Here is a 23,541-nt window from a genome sequence, read left to right on the forward strand (position 1 = left end):
TTTCTTGAGCAGGGGGACCTTGCGGGCGCTGCAGGATTTCAGTCCTTCACGGAGTGTTACCAATTGTTTTCTTGGTGACTATGGTCCCAGCTGCCTTGAGATCATTGACAAGATCCTCCCGTGTAGTTCTGGGCTGATTCCTCACCGTTCTCATGATCATTGCAACTCCACGAGGTGAGATCTTGCATGGAGCCCCAGGCCAAAGGAGATTGACAGTCTTTTGTGTTTCTTCCATTTGCAAATAATCGCACCAACTGTTGTTACCTTCTCACCAAGCTGCTTGGCGATGGTCTTGTAGCCCATTCCAGCCTTGTGTAGGTCTACAATCTTGTCCCTGACATCCTTGGAGAGCTCTTTGGTCTTGGCCATGGTGGAGAGTTTGGAATCTGATTGATTGATTGCTTCTGTGGACAGGTGTCTTTTATACAGGTAACAAACTGAGATTAGGAGCACTCCCTTTAAGAGTGTGCTCCTAATCTCAGCTCATTACCTGTATAAAAGACACCTGGGAGCCAGAAATCTTTCTGATTGAGAGGGGGTCAAATACTTATTTCCCTCATTAAAATGCAGATCAATTTATAACATTTCTTGCATTCGATTTTCTGGATTTTTTTGTTGGTATTCTGTCTCTCACCGTTCAAATAAACCTACCATTAAAATTATAGACTGATCATTTCTTTGTCAGTGGGCAAACGTACAAAATCAGCAGGGGATCAAATACTTTTTTCCCTCACTGTACATGCTAATACAGTACATTTATGGATGACCTACGTAGTAACAGGGTTCCCCACATGAAAAATATTAAAGTCTGCAAAAACATCACAGTTAATACTGTAGTATTTATTTTAGTATACTGTAGTATATTGTAGTATTTACTGTTAACTACAGTATAAATACTGTAATAAAAGAAAACTATAGTATATACTGTAGTATCTTTGCATAAATTACCGTATTATTTACTATAGTGTTTTATAATCTTTGACATAGAATTGGAGGCTTTCTCCTTCCGGAAATCTACTGGAGAAATACTAAAATAGCAAATGTTCCATAACCTGTAGGTAGGTAGATAGGTAGGTAGGACTGGGTTCTGAACAGAGAGAGAGTGGGCAGGGTATAGGCAAATTAAATACTGTAGTATTTACTAGTTAAAAAAGTGTAGTGTTTTTGGCGGACTGTAGTGTTTTGAGGACATTGCTGTAGTATTTACTAGTGTTTTTTTTTGGGGCGGATAATACTGTAGTATTTGCTGTACTATTCTACAGTATACAACAACATTATATAGTAAGCACTACACATGATTGAGGGATACTACAGTGTGTAGCATAGTATTATACAGTATACTACAGTTTACTATAGAATTCTATAGTAAGTATTGTAGTATCCTATAGTAAACTGTAGTATTTATTTCATGTGGGTCAGGGCAAGTCAATGCAGTGGAAATCAACCTAATTCATCCATGATCTACTACATTTAGTCTTATCAGTCAATTGGGAAATGAACTGACCACTATGGGCTGAGGGAGATATGAATAGCTCTTCACAAATAAAAATGAATAACAATCACATTGGTTTTCAAGTATGTTGTTCTGGTCCTCTATGGCTCCTGTCTCTGTGTGTGATCTGACCTTAGCTAAAGGCTGTAGTCTGCTCCTCTCACATTCCCACCACAATAGCACAGCATCAGCACCACAGACTCCATTCAGGTCCAGATCTCCTCTGTCATTGCTGTCCCACTGACCCTGAAATGACAAATATGCCAGAGAGAGGCTGAGACTCACTAAGGACTTAGAAAGGGGAGCTACATTCTTGCAGAACTTAGCTCCAAGTTTAAATACTTTAGAAATACATTCCTTCCTTTCTCGCTTGAAGTGACCACTGATCTGACATGACACTGAATTGGTGATAGCTGTGTTATGGAAACCCCTTGATTTCACCTATCATTTCAGATAAGGGATTATTTTTAGGAAGGGAAGAAGGAAGAAAGTAAGGACTCATTTTGAGTAGTACCGTATTGGAACAGGACCTTTGAACAGAGACGGCAGAGTAGTACCTTTGCCACGGAGACACAAGAGTAGCACATTGCATCACGGAAAAGATTCCCTGCCAACAAGCAGGTCGATCTGGGGACAACAGTGTGTGTTGTTGGACCTGAAATGATGCTCTTGAGTTCTCTGACTTCTTTGAAGGAATCGTCTGTACTAGTAATGCTTTGTGCCATCATCAGAACGAAAGGCTTCTAGAATGTCTGTCCTGTTTTAGTAGTCTGGTCCCAGATCTGTTTGTGCTGTCTTGCCAACTCCTATGTCATTCCTATCGTCATTGTCACATGTGGAGTTGTGGAGGAGAATAAGACAGGTTAGCTGTCGGATGACATCTATCGGTATGGAAAGATCACAGTTGATCTCAGTTTAATAGTTTAATCTAACGTAATTTGGTGTTGTTGGTGTGACAGATTGGCTGTTAGGGACAGAGGGCACTGTGGAGGGTGTGGCTGTTTCTCTCTCTCTCTCTCTCTCTCTCTCTCTTTCTGCTTCAGTCTCTGCCCATCTCCTCTGTCTCACCACCTGGAACTTTCCATTCCCTCACTGTCACAACTCTTACTCTGTCTGTCTGTCTCTCCATCCCTCCCTGGATCAAAAACAAATAGGAATTAAAGAACAGGAGCACATTTTCAATCTGGTCACAGTTGCATTTGAAAAGGTTCTACTAAATACCGAACACTGTTTACCGGACAGTGTTACTATAGAAACACTGAGCAGGTGTCATCAAACAAAGCTGAAAGAATAACATAGACATTGACAAAGACAGAGACCAGAATACATTATTCAGTGTTATAACTCCTAACCTCAAGATTGTGTGTCTGGCTGCCTTTCTTCTCCCCTCATGTCTTTTTTTATATTTCTTGTGGCTTTGTCCCACCTACACCCGAACACTAATACCATTTCCACACTACTGGGCCAAATGGAGCCGAGCCAAACTGAGCTGTACTGGACTGGCCTGCCTACGCATTCCACCATAGTTGCTGGAACCATACTTGAAATGACAATGTGAAAATGAAATATCAGAGCCAGCACAGTACAGTTTCGTGTCGCCACAATAATGAAAAATGTTTATGAGGGCAGTATGGCCGCCTCTCTGCCTCACAGAGTGATCTGTAGCCTGCAGTCCTTAAGTCACACAGCGTCCAGCCCTCAGCCCAGTCCAGCTCACAGCCCAGTCCAGCTCACAGCCCAGTCCAGCTCTCAGCCTAGTCATACAGTATCAGAACTACTGAGGGGGAGGAGCTTAACATACCTGATTTGGCTGCTTTTCTTCATCCTAAGTGTGTTTTCATACAGTGCATTTGGAAAGTATTCAGACCCCTTGACTTTTTCCACATTTTGTTACGTTACAGCCTTATTATAACATGGATTGAATCGTTTTTTCAACTCATCAATCTACACACAATACCCCATAATGACAAAGCAAAAACTGATTTTTGGAAATTTTAGCAAATATATAAAAAATTCTATAGTAAGCACTACACATGATTGAGGGATATAAAAACAGAAATACCTTATTTACATAAGTGTTCAGACCCTTTGCTATGAGACTCGAAATTGAGCTCAGGTGCATCCAGTTTCCATTGATCATCCTTGAGGTGTTTCTACAACTTGATTGGAGTCCACCTGTGGTACAGTCAATTGATTGGACATGATTTGGAAAGGCACACACCGGTCTATATAAGGTCCCACAATTGACAGTGCATGTCAGAGCCATGAGGTCGAAGGAATTTGTCCATAGAGCTCCGAGACAGGATTGTGTCGAGGCACAGGCCTGGGGAAGGGTACCAAAACATTATTGCAGCATTGAAGGTCCCCAAGAACACAGTGGCTTCCATCATTTTTAAATGGAAGAAGTTTGGAACCACCAAGACTCTTCCTAGAACTGCCCGCCCGGCCAAACTCAGGGAGGTAACCAAGAACCTGATGGTCACTCTGACAGAGCTCCAGAGTTCCTCTGTGGAGATGGGAGAACCTTCCAGAAGGACAACCATCTCTGCAGCACTCCACCAATCAGGCCTTTATGGTAGAGTGGACAAACGGAAGCCACTCCTCAGTAAAAGGCAAATGACAGCCCGCTTGGAGTTTGCCAAAAGGCACCTAAAGGACTCTCAGACCATGAGAAACAAAATTCTCTGGTCTGCTGAAACCAAGATCGAACTCTTTGGCCTGAATGCCAAGCGTCATGTCTGGAGGAAACCTGGCACCATCACTACGGTGAAGCATGGTGGTGGCAGCATCATGCTGTGGGGATGTTTTTCAGCGGCAGGGACTGGGAGACTATTCAGGATCGAGGGAAATATGAACAGAGCAAAGTACAGAGAGATCCTTGATGAAAACCTGCTCCAGAGCGCCCAGGACCTCAGACTGTCCAAAAGGACAACGACCCTAAGCACACAGCCAAGACAACACAGGAGTGGCTTTGGGACAAGTCTCTGAATGTCCTTGAGTGGTCCAGCCAGAGCCCGGACTTGAACCAGATCGAACATCTCTGGAGAGACCTGAAGATAGCTGTGCAGCGACGCTCCCCATCCAACCTGACAGAACTTGAGAGGATCTGCAGAGATGAATGGGAGAAACTCCCCAAATACAGGTGTACCGAGCTCGCTGCATCATACCCAAGAAGACTCTGTGCTGAGGCTGTAATCGCTGCCAAAGGTGCTTCAACAAAGTACTGAGTAAAGGGTCTGAATACTTATATAAATGTCATATTTCCGTTTATTGGGGGGATATACATTTGGAAAAATATCTTAAAACCTGTGTTTGCTTCATCATTATGGGGTATTGTGTGTAGATTGATGAGGAAAAAATACTATTTAATCAATTTTAGAATAAGGCTGTAACATATCAAAATGTGGAAAAAGTCAAGGGGTCTGCATACTTTCCGAGTGCAATGTATCTATTTTGTGTCTTTGACCCACCACTGGAACCATAAGGTTATGTTGTCATGAGGGAAGGACTGGACATTCTGAAGGGGTCTGATGGGTGTTTATTTCTCTTTCTTGTGACTTGCTCTACACTGATCCCAGGGCTCTAAATGGATTAGAGAGCTGAACCCAGAGCTCTAAATGGAGTAGAGACCTGATCCCAGGGCTCTAAATGGAGTAGGGAGCTGATCCCAGAGCTCTAAATGGAGTAGAAAGCTGATCCCAGGGCTCTAAATGGAGTAGAGAGCTGATACCAGAGCTCTAAATGGAGTAGAGAGCTGATCCCAGAGCTCTAAATGGAGTAGAGAGTTGATACCAGAGCTCTAAATGGAGTAGAGAGCTGAACCCAGGGCTCTAAATGGAGTAGAGAGCTGATACCAGAGCTCTAAATGGAGTAGAGAGCTGATCCCAGAGCTCTAAATGGAGTAGAGAGCTGATCCCAGAGATCTAAATGGAGTAGAGAGCTGATCCCAGAGCTCTAAATGGAGTAGAGAGCTCTGGATAAGAGCGTCTGCTAAATGACAAAAAAAATATGCATTGATCAGTTTGGTGAAGTATGAAATAGGACAGTTCTGATAGCACCTGTGCGTGTCATGGGTGTTGTTCAGTTTGTGGCGGTTGTGGGTTGCCCGTCCAGTTATCTGCAGTCTGGTTGGGGGGAGCCAGTTTGCAAACTGGGTGTTCTGCAGGTATTTAGCAAATGTCAGGCAGATCTGCTCTCCAAGGATGATTCAGAGGGTTTCGAGGGCTTCATGGTAGCTGGTGTACGACCCGCCCAGAATTATTCTGCAGGCTCTCTTCTGGACACGCTGCAGCTGAGCAGAGGCTCTGAGAGACTTCCAGAGGGAAGGAGAGCCTAAACAAGCCTGCCATGATCTAAATGTGAAAGCAGATACATGTGAAATAATGACTTTTTCCAACCAAGACTCTTTCTCGTGACACTGGAACCTCAGCCATCTCCCTGGCCATTAGTGTGTGTGTGTGTGTTTGTGTTTGTCTGTGTGTGTGTTGTTTGTCTGAGTCAGAGATGGGACAGAGGCCAGGCGGAGAGAGAAGAGGAGAGATGGCATCCTGCAGCATAATGTATAATGCTGAGTGTTCATTAGAACAGAGTTGGGTTTCTAAACTCATTAATCATTTAGGATGGCCAGGGACAAGAGGGCTGGAGGGTTAGAGTACACAGGGGATACACACCACTCCTGCCTCCCCCTGTAACCACAAAACCTGACCACACAAAGCAGCCAAAGAGGAGAGGGCTGGGAGGACACAGGCTCCCTGCCTATCCCTGTAACACCAACGTCTGACCATACATAGGGGGTACCCTACCCCTATAACCCCGACACGGCCAGGGAGAGGAGAGAGGAGGGCTGGATGGGGCCCCTTTCCTCCCCTATAACCTACAGTGAGGGAAAAAAGGTATTTGATCCCCTGCTGATTTTGTAAGTTTGCCCACTGACAAAGAAATGATCAGTCTATAATTTTAATGGTAGGTTTATTTGAACAGTGAGAGACAGAATAACAACAACAAAAATCCAGAAAAACGCATGTCAAAAATGTTATAAATTGATTTGCATTTTAATGAGGGAAATAAGTATTTGACCCCTCTGCAAAACATGACTTAGTACTTGTTGGCAAAACCCTTGTTGGCAATCATAGAGGTCAGACGTTTCTTGTAGTTGGCCACCAGGTTTGCACACATCTCAGGAGGGATTTTGTCCCACTCCGCTTTGCAGATCTTCTTCAAGTCATTAAGGTTTCGAGGCTGACGTTTGGCAACTCAAACCTTCAGCACCCTCCACAGATTTTCTATGGGATTAAAGTCTGGAGACTGGCTAGGCCACTCCAGGACCGTGATGTGCTTCTTCTTGAGCCACTCCTTTGTTGCCTTGGCCGTGTGTTTTGGGTCATTGTCATGCTGGAATACCCATCCACTACCCATTTTCAATGCCCTGGCTGAGGGAAGGAGGTTCTCACCAAAGATTTTTTTTGGTACATGGACCCGTCCATCGTCCCTTTGATGCGGTGAAGTTGTCCTGTCCCCTTAGCAGAAAAACACCCCCAAAGCATAATGTTTCCACCTCCATGTTTGACGGTGGGGATGGTGTTCTTGGGGTCATAGGCAGCATTCCTCCTCCTCCAAACATGGCGAGTTGAGTTGACGCCAAAGAGCTCCATTTTGGTCTCATCTGACCACAACACTTTCACCCAGTTCTCCTCTGAATCATTCAGATGTTCATTGGCAAACTTCAGACGGGCATGTATATGTGCTTTCTTGAGCAGGGGGACCTTGCGGGCGCTGCAGGATTTCAGTCCTTCACGGCGTAGTGTCTTACCAATTGTTTTCTTGGTGACTATGGTCCCAGCTGCCTTGAGATCATTGACAAGATCCTCCCGTGTAGTTCTGGGCTGATTCCTCACGGTTCTCATGATCATTGCAACTCCATGCATGGAGCCCCAGGCCGAGGGAGATTGACAGTCTTTTGTGTTTCTTCCATTTGCGAATAATCGCACCAACTGTTGTCACCTTCTCACCAAGCTGCTTGGCGATGGTCTTGTAGCCCATTCCAGCCTTGTGTAGGTCTACAATCTTGTCCCTGACATCCTTGGAGAGCTCTTTGGTCTTGGCCATGGTGGAGAGTTTGGAATCTGATTGATTGATTGCTTCTGTGGACAGGTGTCTTTTATACAGGTAACAAGCTGAGATTAGGAGCACTCCCTTTAGGAGTGTGCTCCAAATCTCAGCTCGTTACCTGTATAAAAGACTTCTGGGAGCCAGAAATCTTTCTGATTGAGAGGGGGTCAAATACTTATTTCCCTCATTAAAATGCAAATAAATTTATAACATTTTTGACATGCGTTTTTCTGGATTTTTTTGTTGTTATTCTGTCTCTCACTGTTCGAATAAACCTACCATTAAAATTATAGACTGATCATTTCTTTGTCAGTGGGCAAACGTACAAAATCAGCAGGGGATCAAATACTTTTTTCCCTCACTGTACCTAAATGAACACCTAGCCACACACTGGGGGTACACCCGGCCCCAGCACACCCACCTGTTAACTGGCACTGACCTACTGTGATGGAGTGTGTGTGTGTGTGTGTGTGTGTGTGTGTGTGTGTGCGCCCCACACCCCTCCACACACCAGTCATCACACCACTCACCCATCACCCCACACCCCTCATCACACCACTCACCCATCACCTCACACCCCTCCACATACCACTCATCACACCACTCACCCATCACCCCACACCCCTCATCACACCACTCACCCATCACCTCACACCCCTCCACATACCACTCATCACACCACTCAACCATCACCCCACACCCCTCCACACACCACTCATCACACCACACCACTCCACACACACACACACACACACACACTCCACTCACCCATCACCCCACACCCCTCCACACACCACTCATCACACCACACCACTCCACACACACACACACACACACACACACTCCACTCACCCATCACCTCACACCCCTCCACACACCACTCATCACACCACTCACCCGTGCTCTTTGATGCAGCAACTTTTTATGAGCTTCTGAAAGCCAGTGAGACTGACTGAATAAGAAATATGGTTTTGACACACATCTGTTAGACATACATGTACTTTACGCCAGGCAGGGAGGCAGACAGGCAGACAGGCAGACAGACAGACAGACAGACAGACAGACAGACAGGCAGGCAGGCAGGCAGGCAGGCAGGCAGGCAGGCAGGCAGACAGGCAGACAGGCAGACAGGCAGACAGACAGGCAGACAGACGGGCAGACGGACAGACAGACAGACAGACAGACAGACAGACAGACAGACAGACAGACAGACAGACAGACAGACAGACAGACAGACAGACAGGCAGGCAGGCAGGCAGGCAGGCAGGCAGGCGGGCAGACAGACAGTAGACAGGCAGACAGGCAGGCAGGCAGGCAAACAGGCAGTCAGACAGGCAGAGAGACAGACAGACAGACAGGCAGGCAGAGAGGCAGACAGCTGGCAGACAGGCAGGCAGAGAGGCAGCATGCAGAGCAGCTGGAAGATCCTCCAATGTAGAACGTCTATTTGCCTGGGAAACCAGTGGAATTGAGAGCACTCAACAACAGCTTTATCGTTTGATACATCGGAAGAGACAATAGCTTTTTTTATTTGGCCGTCTGAATCAAATACGATGCAGTTTATATGTAGAAGGTAGGTAGGCTACCTCTTTAGGGAGATACAGTAACAAAACAATCATCCAATGATCAGGTTCCATACAGTCTGCGTCCGGATTGGCACCATATTCCCTATGTGCACTACCTTTGACTACGGCAGAGCTCCGGTCAAAAGTTTTGCACTATTGGAAATGGAATAGGGTGTGGTTTCGGACTCAGACATAATCTCAAATGGCCTACCACAATACTGCCTGGCAAGACGGATATATAAAACCCTCATGGCTGGACCACTGGTCATGTCATGTGACACACTGACAACAGCAGAGGAGGAGGAAGAGGAGGAGGAGGAGGAGGAGGAGGAGGAGGAGGATGTGAAATCCTTAACAGGAAATTGAGTAGTTAAAGTCAATATTTGTGTTTTTCCCAGAAATACTCCGCTCTAGCCCCTTTAAGACCCACAATCCCTCTGGGCTTTCTGTCCCATCCGACTCCCCCTCTGCCTGACGCCCGTGTCCTGTGGTCGGTGGTTGTGTGTGTGGGAGGGCGGGGTCTGGTGCCCCCACTGATTGGGACAGGCAGAACTCTACCCCACCCACCCAAATTTAAGGGGTCTTTACGGAGCACCACCCAGTGCCTGGTCGGGTGAATACCAGAGCCATTGCATAATGAGAGTGGCTGAACGCAAACATGTGTGTGCTAGCTGTACGTGTGTGTGTGGGAGACAGCGAGAGAAAGTGTGTGTGTGTGCGTGTTTGTGAGTGTGTGCATCTGTGTGTGTCTGTGTGTCTCTATGTGTGTGTTGTGCTTGGGATGTTTTCCGTGGCACCCCTATTCAAAACAAACACATTTTCCCTGTTCCATCTCATTCTCAGCCAAATATAACAGGTGAAAAAACATCCATCCACTGCCTGTTGTCTGAGTAGTAAATCATCCATCCACTGCCTGTTGGCTGAGTAGTAAAACATCCATCCACTGCCTGTTGGCCGAGTAGTAAAACATCCATCCACTGCCTGTTGGCCGAGTAGTAAAACATCCATCCACTGCCTGTTGGCCGAGTAGTAAAACATCCATCCACTGCCTGTTGGCTGAGTAGTAAAACATCCATCCACTGCCTGTTGGCCGAGTAGTAAAACATCCATCCACTGCCTGTTGGCTGAGTAGCAAAACATCCATCCACTGCCTGTTGGCTGAGTAGCAAAACATCCATCCACTGCCTGTTGTTTGAGGAGAATGTGTTTCTTATTTCTTCCCTCTCCTCTGAAACATTTCAATAAGATGAGATCAGGGGTCTATGACACTTCAAAAGAGAAAACATGTCTGTTGAAGTTACAGTGTTGTCCCCAGACATACATATGTTCACTATATACTGTATATGTCATGTGTTTATACAGTATACCATTATATATACGTCATTGGCTCTGTCCCTGGTTTCAGGCCTGCTTCCTCCAATCCCCATGTGTTATTGCTATAGTAACACTTCACAATTGTAAGGTCATACTGACTACTAAAATCCTTCCCCCTAATGCCAGGCCAGTGTTTTGCTTTTGGAGTCCTTTACTTTAGTGAGTTAAAATGAGCTTAAAATGTGGTTTGCGTGATCTCTGAACCAGCCAGTGGGTTGTAGTTGAAGGGGTTGGGTTGGGATGTGGTTGGTTACATGTTAAAATGAAACATTTGGATTTGACTTTGCTTCACCGCATACATACTTGAAAGGCATCATCGAAAGTCTATTGTAAACACTTCATTGTTTTAGTTCCACGCTTTTCCTCAGAAAAACAAGTCTGTTTAGATGTTTTGTCAACATGATGTTTTTACTCTCTCCCTTTCTAGATGAACCACGCCCCCCTCTGCCACCACAGTTAAATGGGGGGCCTCTCATGGACCCGCCTGGGCCCCTAGCCCCCCTGCCTCCCCTCTCCACCCCTCCTACCCCCGACTCCCGCCTTGCCCCCTCCGTGTGTCCCATGCTGACCACCCCCACCCTCACCCCTTCTCCACTGCTCCCCCCATCCTCTGACTCTCCCCTGGGTTTCGACACCACCAACCCTGAGCAGAGTGGTGTTCCAGTGGCCCATGTGGCTCCCGGGGCCCCAGCCGGCCCAGAGACAGAGGAGGACAAGGCCAAGAAGCTCCTCTACTGCTCACTGTGCAAAGTGTCCGTCAACTCCCTCTCACAGCTGGAGGCTCACAACAAAGGTACGTAGCTTAGTGTATGGCATGGTGGCCCTCTCAGGTCACTAATCTAGGAGAGGACACTTGGCAGTCCTTGGAATAGTCAGTACTTAAAGGACTGGTTCACTATTTTTAAACCAAATCTAAAAAAAAATTATGTAAATAGCATGTTATAGATACCTTTTTTGCAATTTCACTTGGTTTTGAGAAATTTACCCCACCCAACATAGACTTCCTCATTGCTCGTTCTGCAGTATGGGGGCCACGGAAAACATTAACAAAGGCTCCAATAACATCCAAATAAGTCATTTTAGAAACTGCATATTCTCTCAGTATGGTGATGCAGGTCTTTAGATGTTGTACACATGAAATTGTGTAATTCCACAACATTATATTCCATTTTGTTGGACTCGAGCAATGCATTTCTGTGTGCGACCATTCGCATGCTTTCTCATTTCTCTTATCACCACAATGGAACGAGAAAGCACGTGCATGCTTCCACACGAAAATATATCACTTGAGTAAAAAAAAAAGCAATATAACGTTGTGGTAAGTGTGGGGTACGTTTCTCAAAACAAAGTGAAATCACTAAAATTGTTTCTGGACCCTTCTTTAACATACCATTTACATACCATTTTTTAATTTGGTAAAAAAAATTGTGAAACACATGAATGTTGAATTCCTTATCAACAGACCTGGGCTGAAATAGTGTTTGTTTTCTTTCAAACACTTTAAGTGTTTGATATTTAGCCTTTCTGGAGGGCCAGATGAGAGGGAAAAAAGAAAACAAACTATTTAAACTCAGGGCTGTTCTCCTCTACCCATCTGCCTTTCCTGCATCACCCTAAAAAGAACAACACCATTTTTATTTGATCCAGCACAACCCAAAAGGTGTCTGTGTTTCAAGTTCAAACACAGATGATGGTGCTCCAGTAACACAAAGGTAGTGTTGATGGAAAAATGAATAAAAGGCGTTAAGACTCTAGCCAAGCATAACATTCTCTTCAATCAGAAACTTCCCCCATGGTTTTAGTGTAGTCTTTGATCCAACATGCCCTGGAGTAGTGTATTTCTCCTGTCTTGTCTACAGTACCAAAACACCTTGATAAGAATTATATAAATATAGGAGTCTCCCACTCAAAAATTCATGATGTATCTTGTGGTGGTTAGCGGGTGCAGCGGAAAGCTGTTCATTGTTGCTTCAGGCCTTTAGCATCAATAAGCAGCAGAGAAAGTCCTGTTAATGCTGGTCCTCTCAATGCTGGTCCTCTTAATGCTGGTCCTGTTAATGCTGGTCCTGTTAATGCTGGTCCTCTTAATGCTGGTCCTGTTAATGCTGGTCATGTTAATGGTGGACCTCTTAATGCTAGTGCTGTTAATGCTGGTCCTGTTAATGCTGGTCCTGTTAATACTGGTCCTCTTAATGCTGGTCCTGTTAATGCTGGTCCTGTATATGCTGGTCCTCTTAATGCTGGTCCTGTTAATGATGGTCCTGTTAATGCTGGTCCTGTTAATGCTGGTCATGTTAATGCTGGTCCTGTTAATACTGGTCATGTTAATGGTGGACCTCTTAATGCTAGTCCTGCTAATGCTGGTCCTGTTAATGCTGGTCCTCTCAATGCTGGTCCTGTTAATGCTGGTCCTGTTAATGCTGGTCCTCTTAATGCTGGTCCTGTTAATGCTGGTCTTCTCAATGCTGGTCCTCTTAATGCTGGTCCTGTTAATGCTGGTCCTGTAAATGCTGGTCCTGTTAATGCTGGTCCTCTTAATGCTGGTCCTGTTAATGCTGGTCCTGTTAATGCTGGTCCTGTTAATGCTGGTCCTCTTAATGCTGGTCCTGTTAATGCTGGTCATGTTAATGGTGGACCTCTTAATGCTAGTCCTGTTAATGATGGTCCTGTTAATGCTGGTCCTGTTAATGCTGGTCCTCTTAATGCTGGTCCTGTTAATGCTGGTCCTGTTAATGCTGGTCCTCTTAATGCTGGTCATGTTAATGCTGGTCCTGTTAATACTGGTCATGTTAATGGTGGACCTCTTAATGCTAGTCCTGTTAATGCTGGTCCTGTTAATGCTGGTCCTCTCAATGCTGGTCCTGTTAATGCTGGTCCTATTAATGCTGGTCCTGTCAATGCTGGTCCTGTTAATGCTGGTCCTCTTAATGCTGGTCCTGTTAATGCTGGTCCTGTTAATGCTGGTCATGTTAATGGTGGACCTCTTAATGCTAGTCCTGTTAATGCTGGTCCTCTCAATGCTGGTCATCTTAATGCTGGTCCTGTTAATGCTGGTCCTGTTAATGCTGGTCCTCTTAATGCTGGTCCTGTTAATGCTGGTCCTCTCAATGCTGGTCCTCTTAATGCCGTTCCTATTAATGCTGGTCCTGTTAATGCTGGTCCTGTTAATGCTGGTCCTGTTAATGCTGGTCCTTGTAATGCTGCACCACTGGAGGAGTGTGTCTTTAAGCCTGTAGAACCACAAGGCTGTTTTGAGGCCAGACTTGGGTTCCAATCATATTTGTTTTCTTCCAGATACTTTGGCTGCGCTTCATTGAGCTTGTTCTTTGTCTGTGCTTCATTGAGCTTGTCTGGTGCAATGCAATCAATAAAATAGTCTCAAAAGTACTAACCTTGCCAGTCTGGCGCTCCAGGCTCAATCAAACTTTCAAAGAAAACAAACCCTTTTTTTTTTTTTTACCTTTATTTAATTAGGCAAGTCAGTTAAGAACAAATTCTTATTTACAATGACGGCCTACACCGGCCAAACCCAGACGACGCTGGGCCAATTGTGCGCCGCCCTATGGGACTCCCAATCACGGCCGGTTGTGATACAGCCTGGAATCGAACCAGGGGGTCTGTAGTGACGCCTCAAGCACTGAGATGCAGTGCCTTAGACCGCTGCGCCACTCGGGAGCCCTACGCTCTCCTTAATACTTACTCTGTCACTCTTTTGGGTAAGCCCAAACCACCTAACCTTCTACTCAGAATCTGTGGCTTGGGGACGCTGTTAACTTTCCCTTAACTCGCTCTATGTTCTGTTTCATGTCAGACACATGTCACACTCACATGCACACACACATGAACGCATGCATGCATGCACACACACCAGTCCCTGTATTGCACATCACCATTACCACACCACAGCAGTAAGGCAGTGCTGCTATGGGAATGGGAATGGCCTTGGACTGCCAGCCAGCCAGACATGATGATAGACAAACATGAAAAGCTTCTTAATGTATAACTAAGTGTCGATCAATGGAAACATCATCAGGGACTTCATTACAGTAACCTTTGGAAGGCTTTTTGTAATGGCTGTTTGATTGAGCCATAAGGACAGGACACAGATATTAGATGTTTGATTGAGCCCTAGGGACAGGAAACACAGAGATTAGATGTTTGATTGAGCCCTAGGGACAGGAAACACATATATTAGATGTTTGATTGAGCCCTAGGGACAGGAAACACCGAGATTATATGTTTGATTGAGCCCTAGGGACAGGAAACACAGAAATTAAATGTTTGGTTGAGCCCCTAGGAACAGGACACACAGAGATTAGATGTTTGGTTGAGACCCTAAGGACAGGACACAGAGATGAGATGTTTGATTGAGTCCCTAGGGACAGGACACACAGAAATTAAATGTTTGGTTGAGCCCCTAGGAACAGGACACACAGTGACTAGATGTTTGGTTGAGCCCTAGGGACAGGAAACACAGAGATCAAATGTTTGGTTGAGCCCTAGGGACAGGACACAGAGATTAGATGTTTGATTGAGCCCTATGGACAGGAAACACAGAGATTAGATGTTTGGTTGAGCCCTATGGACAGGACACAGAGATTAGATGTTTGATTGAGCCCTAAGGACAGGAAACATAAAGATTAGATGTTTGATTGAGCCCTAGGGACAGGACACACAAAAAATAGATGTTTGATTGAGCTCTAGGGACAGGAAACACCGATATTAAAGGAATCAAATCAGATTGTTTGTTGATTGCACTCTCTTCTCTTCTTACAGCACAAGCACTAATTAATTATGTACATCCATGCAAACACACACAAAGACCATATGTTACACAGACAGATATAAAACAAACAGAGATCAACAGAGACATTCACACATCTGTGACAGCTACAGTGCCTGCAGTTCAATCTGGGAAGATTAACAGTCCAAATCAACTCACAATCTGGAAGCAATATCTCTCATTCCCAAAACAATACTCTCAAAAATAAAAGCATATGTTGCACAGACAGACAGATAAACAGACGGAGAAACAGACTGACAGAGACATGCACAGTGTGACTATCAGTGCTACGAACAAAGAGAGAGAAGGGGTGACAAGAAAGGTTATGGGTTTAACCGCAATCATACGTTTATGCAACAGATCCTCGCTGTGTATTGTCTCTCTTCATGTTTGGAGACGTCTCCTGTCTGTTTGTGTAGTGTTTAATTGTAACAGTGAGTCAAGCAGCTCGGCTCGCAGGACGAGAACACCCAGACAGGGTTAATCTATCGTTTGCCCAGAATAGAACAAAGACAGCAAAAAAAACACTCCAAGTGCACATTATTGGCCACAAGTGAAATCAGTCATTCCAGACCTCCCTCCTCCTCCTTCTTTATCCCCCACCTCCCCACCTCCCCGACCTCCCCCACGTTCTCCTGCTGTAACCTATAACTCACTGCTCAAAGATCAGGGATTTGGGAGAACAAGTCAAAGAATGTGCCCCAAATGGCACCCTATTCCCTATATAGTGCATTACTTTTGACCTGGGCCCATAGGGCTCTGTTCAAAAGTAGAGCACGATATAGGAAATAGGGTGCCATTTGGGACGTATAAAAAACTCTCGGTCTGTCACGCTCATTGATAGACGGATCAGACCAAGGTGCAGCGTGGTATGCGTACATATTCCTTTATTAACTGAATACAGAATCAAAACAACAAAATACAAACAAATGTGAAGTTCAACAGGCTACACTAACACAAGCCAAAACAGAAACAAGATCCCACAACTAAGGTAGGCAAAAATGGCTGCCTAAGTATGATCCCCAATCAGAGACAACGATCGACAGCTGCCTCTGATTGGGAACCACACCCGGTCAACATAGAAATACAAACTCTAGAATTCACACCCTGACCAAACAAACTAGAGAAAACAGGGCTCTCAAGGTCAGGGCGTGACACGGTCAGACCAAGTGCAAACTGGGCTGATTGAGGTTTTGGGATCAGGGGGAGGAGATGGGATAAGGGGGGAGACGGAGGGTAGGACATGACTATAATTTTTCAGCCAAGAACAAAACATGCAATTAGTTATAAAGGAACCATATTTTTAGACTGAGCACACTGAGCAGACTGAGAACGCTGAGCACACTGAGCAGACTGCTCTTTCTCTAACACACTAGTTAGAAAGGAACTATTTTGGCACAACAACGTTTGCGCTGTCAGTCTATCCAATGCACACCACTTGAACAAGGAATGACACTCATATTTCAGCACATGAGAGAGCATATAAAACAGACAGCGCTTTCACTCTTTGAAGACTAGATGTCGTTGAGTTTGATTTTACCTTTGTATTGGGATGTCATGACTAATAACCTCTAGATTTTACACGTTATTACTACCGTCTGAATATAATGACCTCACAGAAAACCCCCATTGAATTAGCCATTCATGAAATGAGTTAGAAAGGAACTATTTTGTCACAACGTGGTCAGTGCTGTCTGTGTGTGTAATGTAAACCATTTGAACAAGAGAATAACAGTGGTATTTCACCACACGAGGCAGATCACAGAACATACTGCACTGTAGTCTTCCATTCTTTGAAGACCAAAAGCAGTTGACCAATGCACCGAGTTGACTTCAGTTTTACAGATGTCGTTCTAGATGTTGACACCTTTAAGACATTATTACTACCATCCATATGACCTCTCAGAAAAGCTAACCCTAACCCAGATCATTCAATTGGCTACCCTAAGAGAACAGAAAGATCTATAGACATATTTCAGTTCTATGCCAATGTCAACTAACAGTGGAGAGATCCATGTCATGTTGCAGCCATAACTATACTACTGTAGACTACAGCGTTACCATATCACTGTGGCCCTTTAGTGGTTAATATATCACACTACACGACTCTCCTAGTCCCATTCTACTCCAGGGTGAAGTTTCCCCTAAGTACAGATCTAGGATCAGCTTCCCCAATCCTTACATTTACATTTACATTTTAATCATTTAGCAGACGCTCTTATCCAGTGCATACATTTTTTTTTTCAAATTTTTTTTTGCATACTTACCTTAACCATTAGTGGGGGAAATGACTAACTGACTCAATGTCAGCGTCTAGGGGTAACTTCACCCTACACCATCCCATTTCACTAACTGTACATGTGCTTTGTGTGCTCTGCTCTGCTGCCTACCAGTGCTGAGTTAGAGGATAGTTCAGATCACAGGAGGCTGCTGAGGGGAGGACGGCTCATAGTAATGGCCAGAACAGAGCCAATGGAATGGAATCACACCCATGGAAACCATGTTGATGTATTTGATACCATTACGCTCCAGCCATTACCACGAGCGCGTCCTCCCCAATTAAGGTGCCACCAACCTCCTGTGGTTCAGATGGTGGTACAGTACAGAGAGCTCTCTAGCAGCTAGTTCACACATCTTGATATTTGTCATTGTCATATTCTCCACCATTATGAGGGGATGGAGCCCAGATACACACGGTGATGAGCTCTGGCTGATATATGGGGTTATAGAACAGTTCAATGAGCTCTGGCTGATATATGGGGTTATAGAACAGTTCAATGAGCTCTGGCCTATAGATGGGGTTATAGAACAGTTTAATGAGCTCTGGCTGATAAATGGGGTTATAGAACAGTTCAATGAGCTCTGGCTGATATATGGGGTTATAGAACAGTTCAATGAGCTCTGGCTGATAGATGGGGTTATAGAACAGTTTAATGAGCTCTGGCTGATAAATGGGGTTATAGAACAGTTCAATGAGCTCTGGCTGATAGATGGAGTTAGAGAACAGTTCAATGAGCACTGGCTGATAGATGGGTTTATAGAACAGTTCAATGAGCTCTGGCTGATAGATGAGGTAATAGAACAGTTTAAGCTTATGTTAGTGTTGGGCTGATGTCATCCTGGACTAAAGACTGATGGTTTGTGTGTGTGTGCATGTGTGTGTGAATAAAGGAATTAATGCATTTTTATTTTGTGCCTTGACCCATCCCTCATGGGATAGTTAGACACCATTTTCTTTCAGTCAATTAAAGAAAACTTGTTTGCGTAGGTACCAAACACAAAACTATCCTGGAGGCTCACAGTGGGCTGGGTCCCATCAAGGCTTACCCTCGGCTGGGCCCCAAACCCCTGGGGGAGCTGGGAGGGGGACCACTGGACCCCAACACTCAGGAACGCACTTTCCACTGTGAGATCTGCAACGTGCGAGTCAACTCTGAACTGCAACTCAAACAGGTGAGGAAGATGGAGTGTGTGTGTGTGTGTGTGTGTGTGTGTGTGTGTGTGTGTGTGTGTGTGTGTGTGTGTGTGTGTGTGCGTGCGTGCGTTAGTGCATGCGTGAGATTATGCACTAACTGAGAGGATTGGATAGGTGAAAGAAATATGGTGCACCCGCAGTCGTCATATGACTGTGTCGGTCCTGGATCGTCTGACTGCAGTCTAACCCTATCTATCGCTCTCTGTTCTCTCCCTCCTTGCAGCACATATCTAGTCGAAGGCACCGGGACGGAGTGGCAGGGAAACCCAACCCTCTTCTCAGCCGACACAAGAAGCACAGGGGAGCTGACCTCACGGTAACCTTTCACTTCTGATCACTTACCTGACCTCTACCGTGCCAAGGATAGCTTAACCAATGATTATCCCTTGCCGGGGCTTGCTCAGATTAACTAGTTTAACCACTGATAGTGAGGAGGCTGTTGTCTGTGTAATCAGTAGTACTCAATGGTAGATTCATTACTAATGCCCTGAAGTTCCATTTTGGAATGTGCTGGACATACAGTTTGATTAGAATCCTCTGTGTTATGACAGATCGAAGAGGTCCAAACTGAAATGATATTTCTATATTTGTTTGCGCTACGTGTTCACCGTATGCCACTAAACTTTTTATCTGTCTCGCCCTCCCTCTCTTTCTCCTCTCTCTCTCTCTCTCTCTCTCTCTCTCTCTCTCTCTCTCTCTCTCTCTCTCTCTCTCTCTCTCTCTCTCTCTCTCTCTCTCTCTCTCTCTCTCTCTCTCTCTCTCTCTCTCTCTCTCTCTCTCTCTCTCTCTCTCTTTCTTTCTTTCTGGCTCTCTCTCTCCCCTCAGTCCTCTCTGACCTTCTCTAAGGATCTCTCCAAATGTTTGGGGGCGGGGCTCTTGCCCAGTCCCCTGGCTGTTGCCGCGGCGATGGCCGCAGCCGCTTCCTCGCACCACCAATTGGCTCAGCTTCGCGCCGCAGCAGCATCTTCAGCACAGCACCACCCGCATCACCACCACCATCACCTATTACAGGGCCCGCCTCTCAGCCATGCCATCCTAAGACCCGCCCCCGGGCCCATGCGCACCTCCCACGTGCCAATCCTCTTCTCTCCTTACTGACTCCACCTCCTCCACCTTGGCCAGTCAGGAGCAGCCACGACAAAAGCACACTGTGAAGAAATAATCTATATAAACAACAAACAAAAATGTATAGGGTAAACAAACAAATCATCGGTAAACAAATAAAAAGTTAAAACATCTAGATGAGAAGACAAGAAAGGGAAGAGAGCACCTGAAAGAAGGATATGATGAAGTGATGTCCCTCGTTTTCCTTTTTCCCGGACCTAAAACTCTCCTTCCATCTCAGAGACTTGTGACTGTGAGTGGTAGAGAGAGAGAGAGAGAGAGAGAGAGAGAGAGAGAGAGAGAGAGAGAGAGAGAGAGAGAGAGAGAGAGAGAGAGAGAGAGAGAGAGAGAGAGAGAGAGAGAGAGAGAGAGAGAGAGAGCAATAGAAGGAGAGATACTCAGTATGCATTGGATGGACTCCAGTATGCCTGTTCATCTCTCACCTCTCTCTCCCCACACACTGTGAGATCCATCATTGCATATAACTACGGAACAAACTAATGACACTGACGGATCTTATAAAACACATAGCACACACACACACACCCCTCCACTGCAGCTAACTGTTTAAGTACAGTATGTGCTGGGCCACAGTATACATATGGTTTCCTCATCATTCTGGTCTCAAGTGTTCTTACTGTACTATGCACCTCCAAACCAACAGAATAATGTTACTGCAGTATGTCATTACAGAGAGAATAATGTCAGTACAGAGAGGATAATGTCACTGCATTATGTCAGTACAGAGAGGATAATGTTACTGCATTATGTCAGTACAGAGAGGATAATGTTACTGCATTATGTCAGTACAGAGAGGATAATGTTACAGCAGTATGTCAGTACAGAGAGGATAATGTCACTGCATTATGTCAGTACAGAGAGGATAATGTCACTGCATTATGTCAGTACAGAGAGGATAATGTTACTGCAGTATGTCAGTACAGAGAGGATAATGTCACTGCATTATGTCAGTACAGTAGACTAGCTGCTTTCAGAGGTCCTCTTCTTCGCTATAATAATAAACGTGTCTAGCCATGTATAAGTGTGGCAATACTCCACGATCCTGTAAATTCCTCTTTCTGTTCTCAGGGGCACAAACAAAGCGAGCAAGCAACATTGTTCCTCATTGGTGGTGAACCCTAGGTTCTCTTCATATTGGTGGCCCTGGCCCTGGGTGCTTCTCCAATTGGTTACAGGTGACCCTAGGTCCTTCTCCCATTGGTTAGAGGTGACCCTAGGTCCTTCTCCCATTGGTTAGAGGTGACCCTAGGTCCTTCTCCCATTGATTAGAGGTGACCCTTGGTCCTTCTCCCATTTGTGGCCATAGAGGTCCTTGTTAGATTATTACTGTGGGTGACAACAGGCTTGTGACAGTCTCTTCCCGGTGTGTGAAGCGTGGGGGTCGGGCACAGGAGAAAATAGGAAAAGTTTGTGGAGGAGAGAAAGCAGCGTGGAGAGAGAGAGGAGATGAGAAAATGACTGCAGGGTACTGTGCCCTCCTGTCGTTCCTGTGGCAGTGCTAGGTGAGAGGAGGGGAGGGATATTAACCCTGGTGCACTGTGGAGGAGGCAGAGACACACTGCTGTTTGAAAATAGACTGTAACAACGAAGATGGCTGCAGGGAAAATGTGTCAACCTTATAAGGATCACAGCTAACTCTCACCACAGGGTAGGGGAGGATGTGTCAACCTCTATAAGGATCACAGCTAACTCTCACCACAGGGTAGGGGAGGATGTGTCAACCTCTATAAGGATCACAGCTAACTCTCACCACAGGGTAGGGGAGGATGTGTCAACCTCTATAAGGATCACAGCTAACTCTCACCACAGGGTAGGGGAGGATGTGTCAACCTCTATAAGGATCACAGCTAACTCTCACCACAGGGTAGGGGAGGATGTGTCAACCTCTATAAGGATCACAGCTAACTCTCACCACAGGGTAGGGGAGGATGTGTCAACCTCTATAAGGATCACAGCTAACTCTCACCACAGGGTAGGGGAGGATGTGTCAACCTCTATAAGGATCACAGCTAACCTCTATAGGGATCACAGCTAACCTCTATAGGGATCACAGCTAACCTCTATAGGGATCACAGCTAACCCCTATAAGGATCACAGCTAACCTCTATAGGGATCACAGCTAACCTCTATAGGGATCACAGCTAACCTCTATAGGGATCACAGCTAACCTCTATAGGGATCACAGCTAACCTCTATAGGGATCACAGCTAACCTCTATAGGGATCACAGCTAACCTCTATAGGGATCACAGCTAACCTCTATAGGGATCACAGCTAACCTCTATAGCTAACCCCTATATATATATATATATAGAGAGAGAGAGAGAGAGAGAGAGAGAGAGAGAGAGAGAGAGAGAGAGAGAGAGAGAGAGAGAGAGAGAGAGAGCTGACACTGAAGTGATGACACTGAAGTGACCACCTCCCAGCATAGCAAGGTGACACATACTGTATTTAGGGCCGGCCTGGGAAACCCTGCCCAGCCCCTCCTTTATTTTTGAATTCCTGTCTTCAAACAGAAAGCCATGCAATGCATATTATTTATATTATTTTACCATGACTGATAAATAATGTTGTTTGTTTGGTTTCCTGGTTGGTTAATTTTCATAGTTACACAAGAATAAAGTAGTGATATGCAAATTATGGAGAAAACAAACAAATAATATTTTTCTATCTAGGAGGGAATGGCTGCTAACTACACTCAGGGAGAATGGTGGAAGAGAGAAGGGTGGAAGAGAGAAGGGTGGGAGAGAGAAGGGTGGAAGAGAGAAGGGTGGGAGAGAGAAGGGTGGAAGAGTGAAGGGTGGAAGAGAGAAGGGTGGGAGAGAAGGGTGGAAGAGAGAAGGGTGGAAGAGTGAAGGGTGGGAGAGAGAAGGGTGGGAGAGAGAAGGGTGGAAGAGAGAAGGGTGGAAGAGAGAAGGGTGGGAGAGAGAAGAGGGAGAGAGAAGGGTGGAAGAGTGAAGGGTGGAAGAGAGAAGGGTGGGAGAGAGAAGGGTGGGAGGGAGAAGGGTGGAAGAGAGAAGGGTGGAAGAGAGAAGGGTGGGAGAGAGAAGGGTGGAAGAGAGAAGGGTAGGAGAGAGAAGGGTGGAAGAGAGAAGGGTGGAAGAGAGAAGGGTGGAATATTTAGCGGGGGATAAGGTACTGAGTGCAGAGACTGAGACTGAAACTGTGCTGCCCACCTAGGCTAACTGAACTGAGTGGAGAACCAGAGGAAGAGAAGCCTGCTGAACACTACTATAACACTATAGTACTGGGTCGTGTTTGAAAGGCACAAAACAGAGGAAAACGCTCCGGACTAGAGCTGAACAGGGAGGAGGTACTACCTGAACTTGCATTTATTTCTGTTGCAAAACGTTTTGAAACGTTGTGCCCTAATGAACATATCCTTAACGAAGATATACACTGCCCTTCCATTGAGAAGCAATGTGCTCTAATGTCTTACCTTTGTTCGGATATTGCGATGCAATGAGCAATTTGAGCGGAGAGAGTTAACTTCTTATTGCTAAGCGTAAACATGTTGTACACTACAGGGATATGTAGAGTTAAAATGGATTGGGTTAGGAGGTCTTCCTGATCACAGATGACCTCAACAGGTAAAACTCTGGGTCTTATGGTGCTTTCAA

General features: G+C 45.4%; 1 protein-coding gene across 1 annotated transcript in view; it reads left to right on the plus strand.

Annotated features, from left to right (window-relative positions):
* The window catches only part of LOC121537882 (zinc finger protein 385A-like), a 150,458-nt gene extending 130,258 nt beyond the window's left edge, over positions 1-20,200 (plus strand). Inside the window, exons 5-7 of the mRNA XM_041845517.2 lie at positions 18,591-18,775; positions 19,021-19,113; positions 19,623-20,200. Of these exons, the coding sequence (XP_041701451.2) occupies positions 18,591-18,775; positions 19,021-19,113; positions 19,623-19,895 (551 nt within the window). The 3' untranslated portion in view covers positions 19,896-20,200. The remainder of the gene's footprint in view (positions 1-18,590; positions 18,776-19,020; positions 19,114-19,622) is intronic.
* The last annotated feature ends 3,341 nt before the right edge of the window (positions 20,201-23,541 follow it).

Source organism: Coregonus clupeaformis, chromosome 24 (assembly GCF_020615455.1).
Source record: "Coregonus clupeaformis isolate EN_2021a chromosome 24, ASM2061545v1, whole genome shotgun sequence".
NCBI lineage: Eukaryota > Metazoa > Chordata > Actinopteri > Salmoniformes > Salmonidae > Coregonus > Coregonus clupeaformis.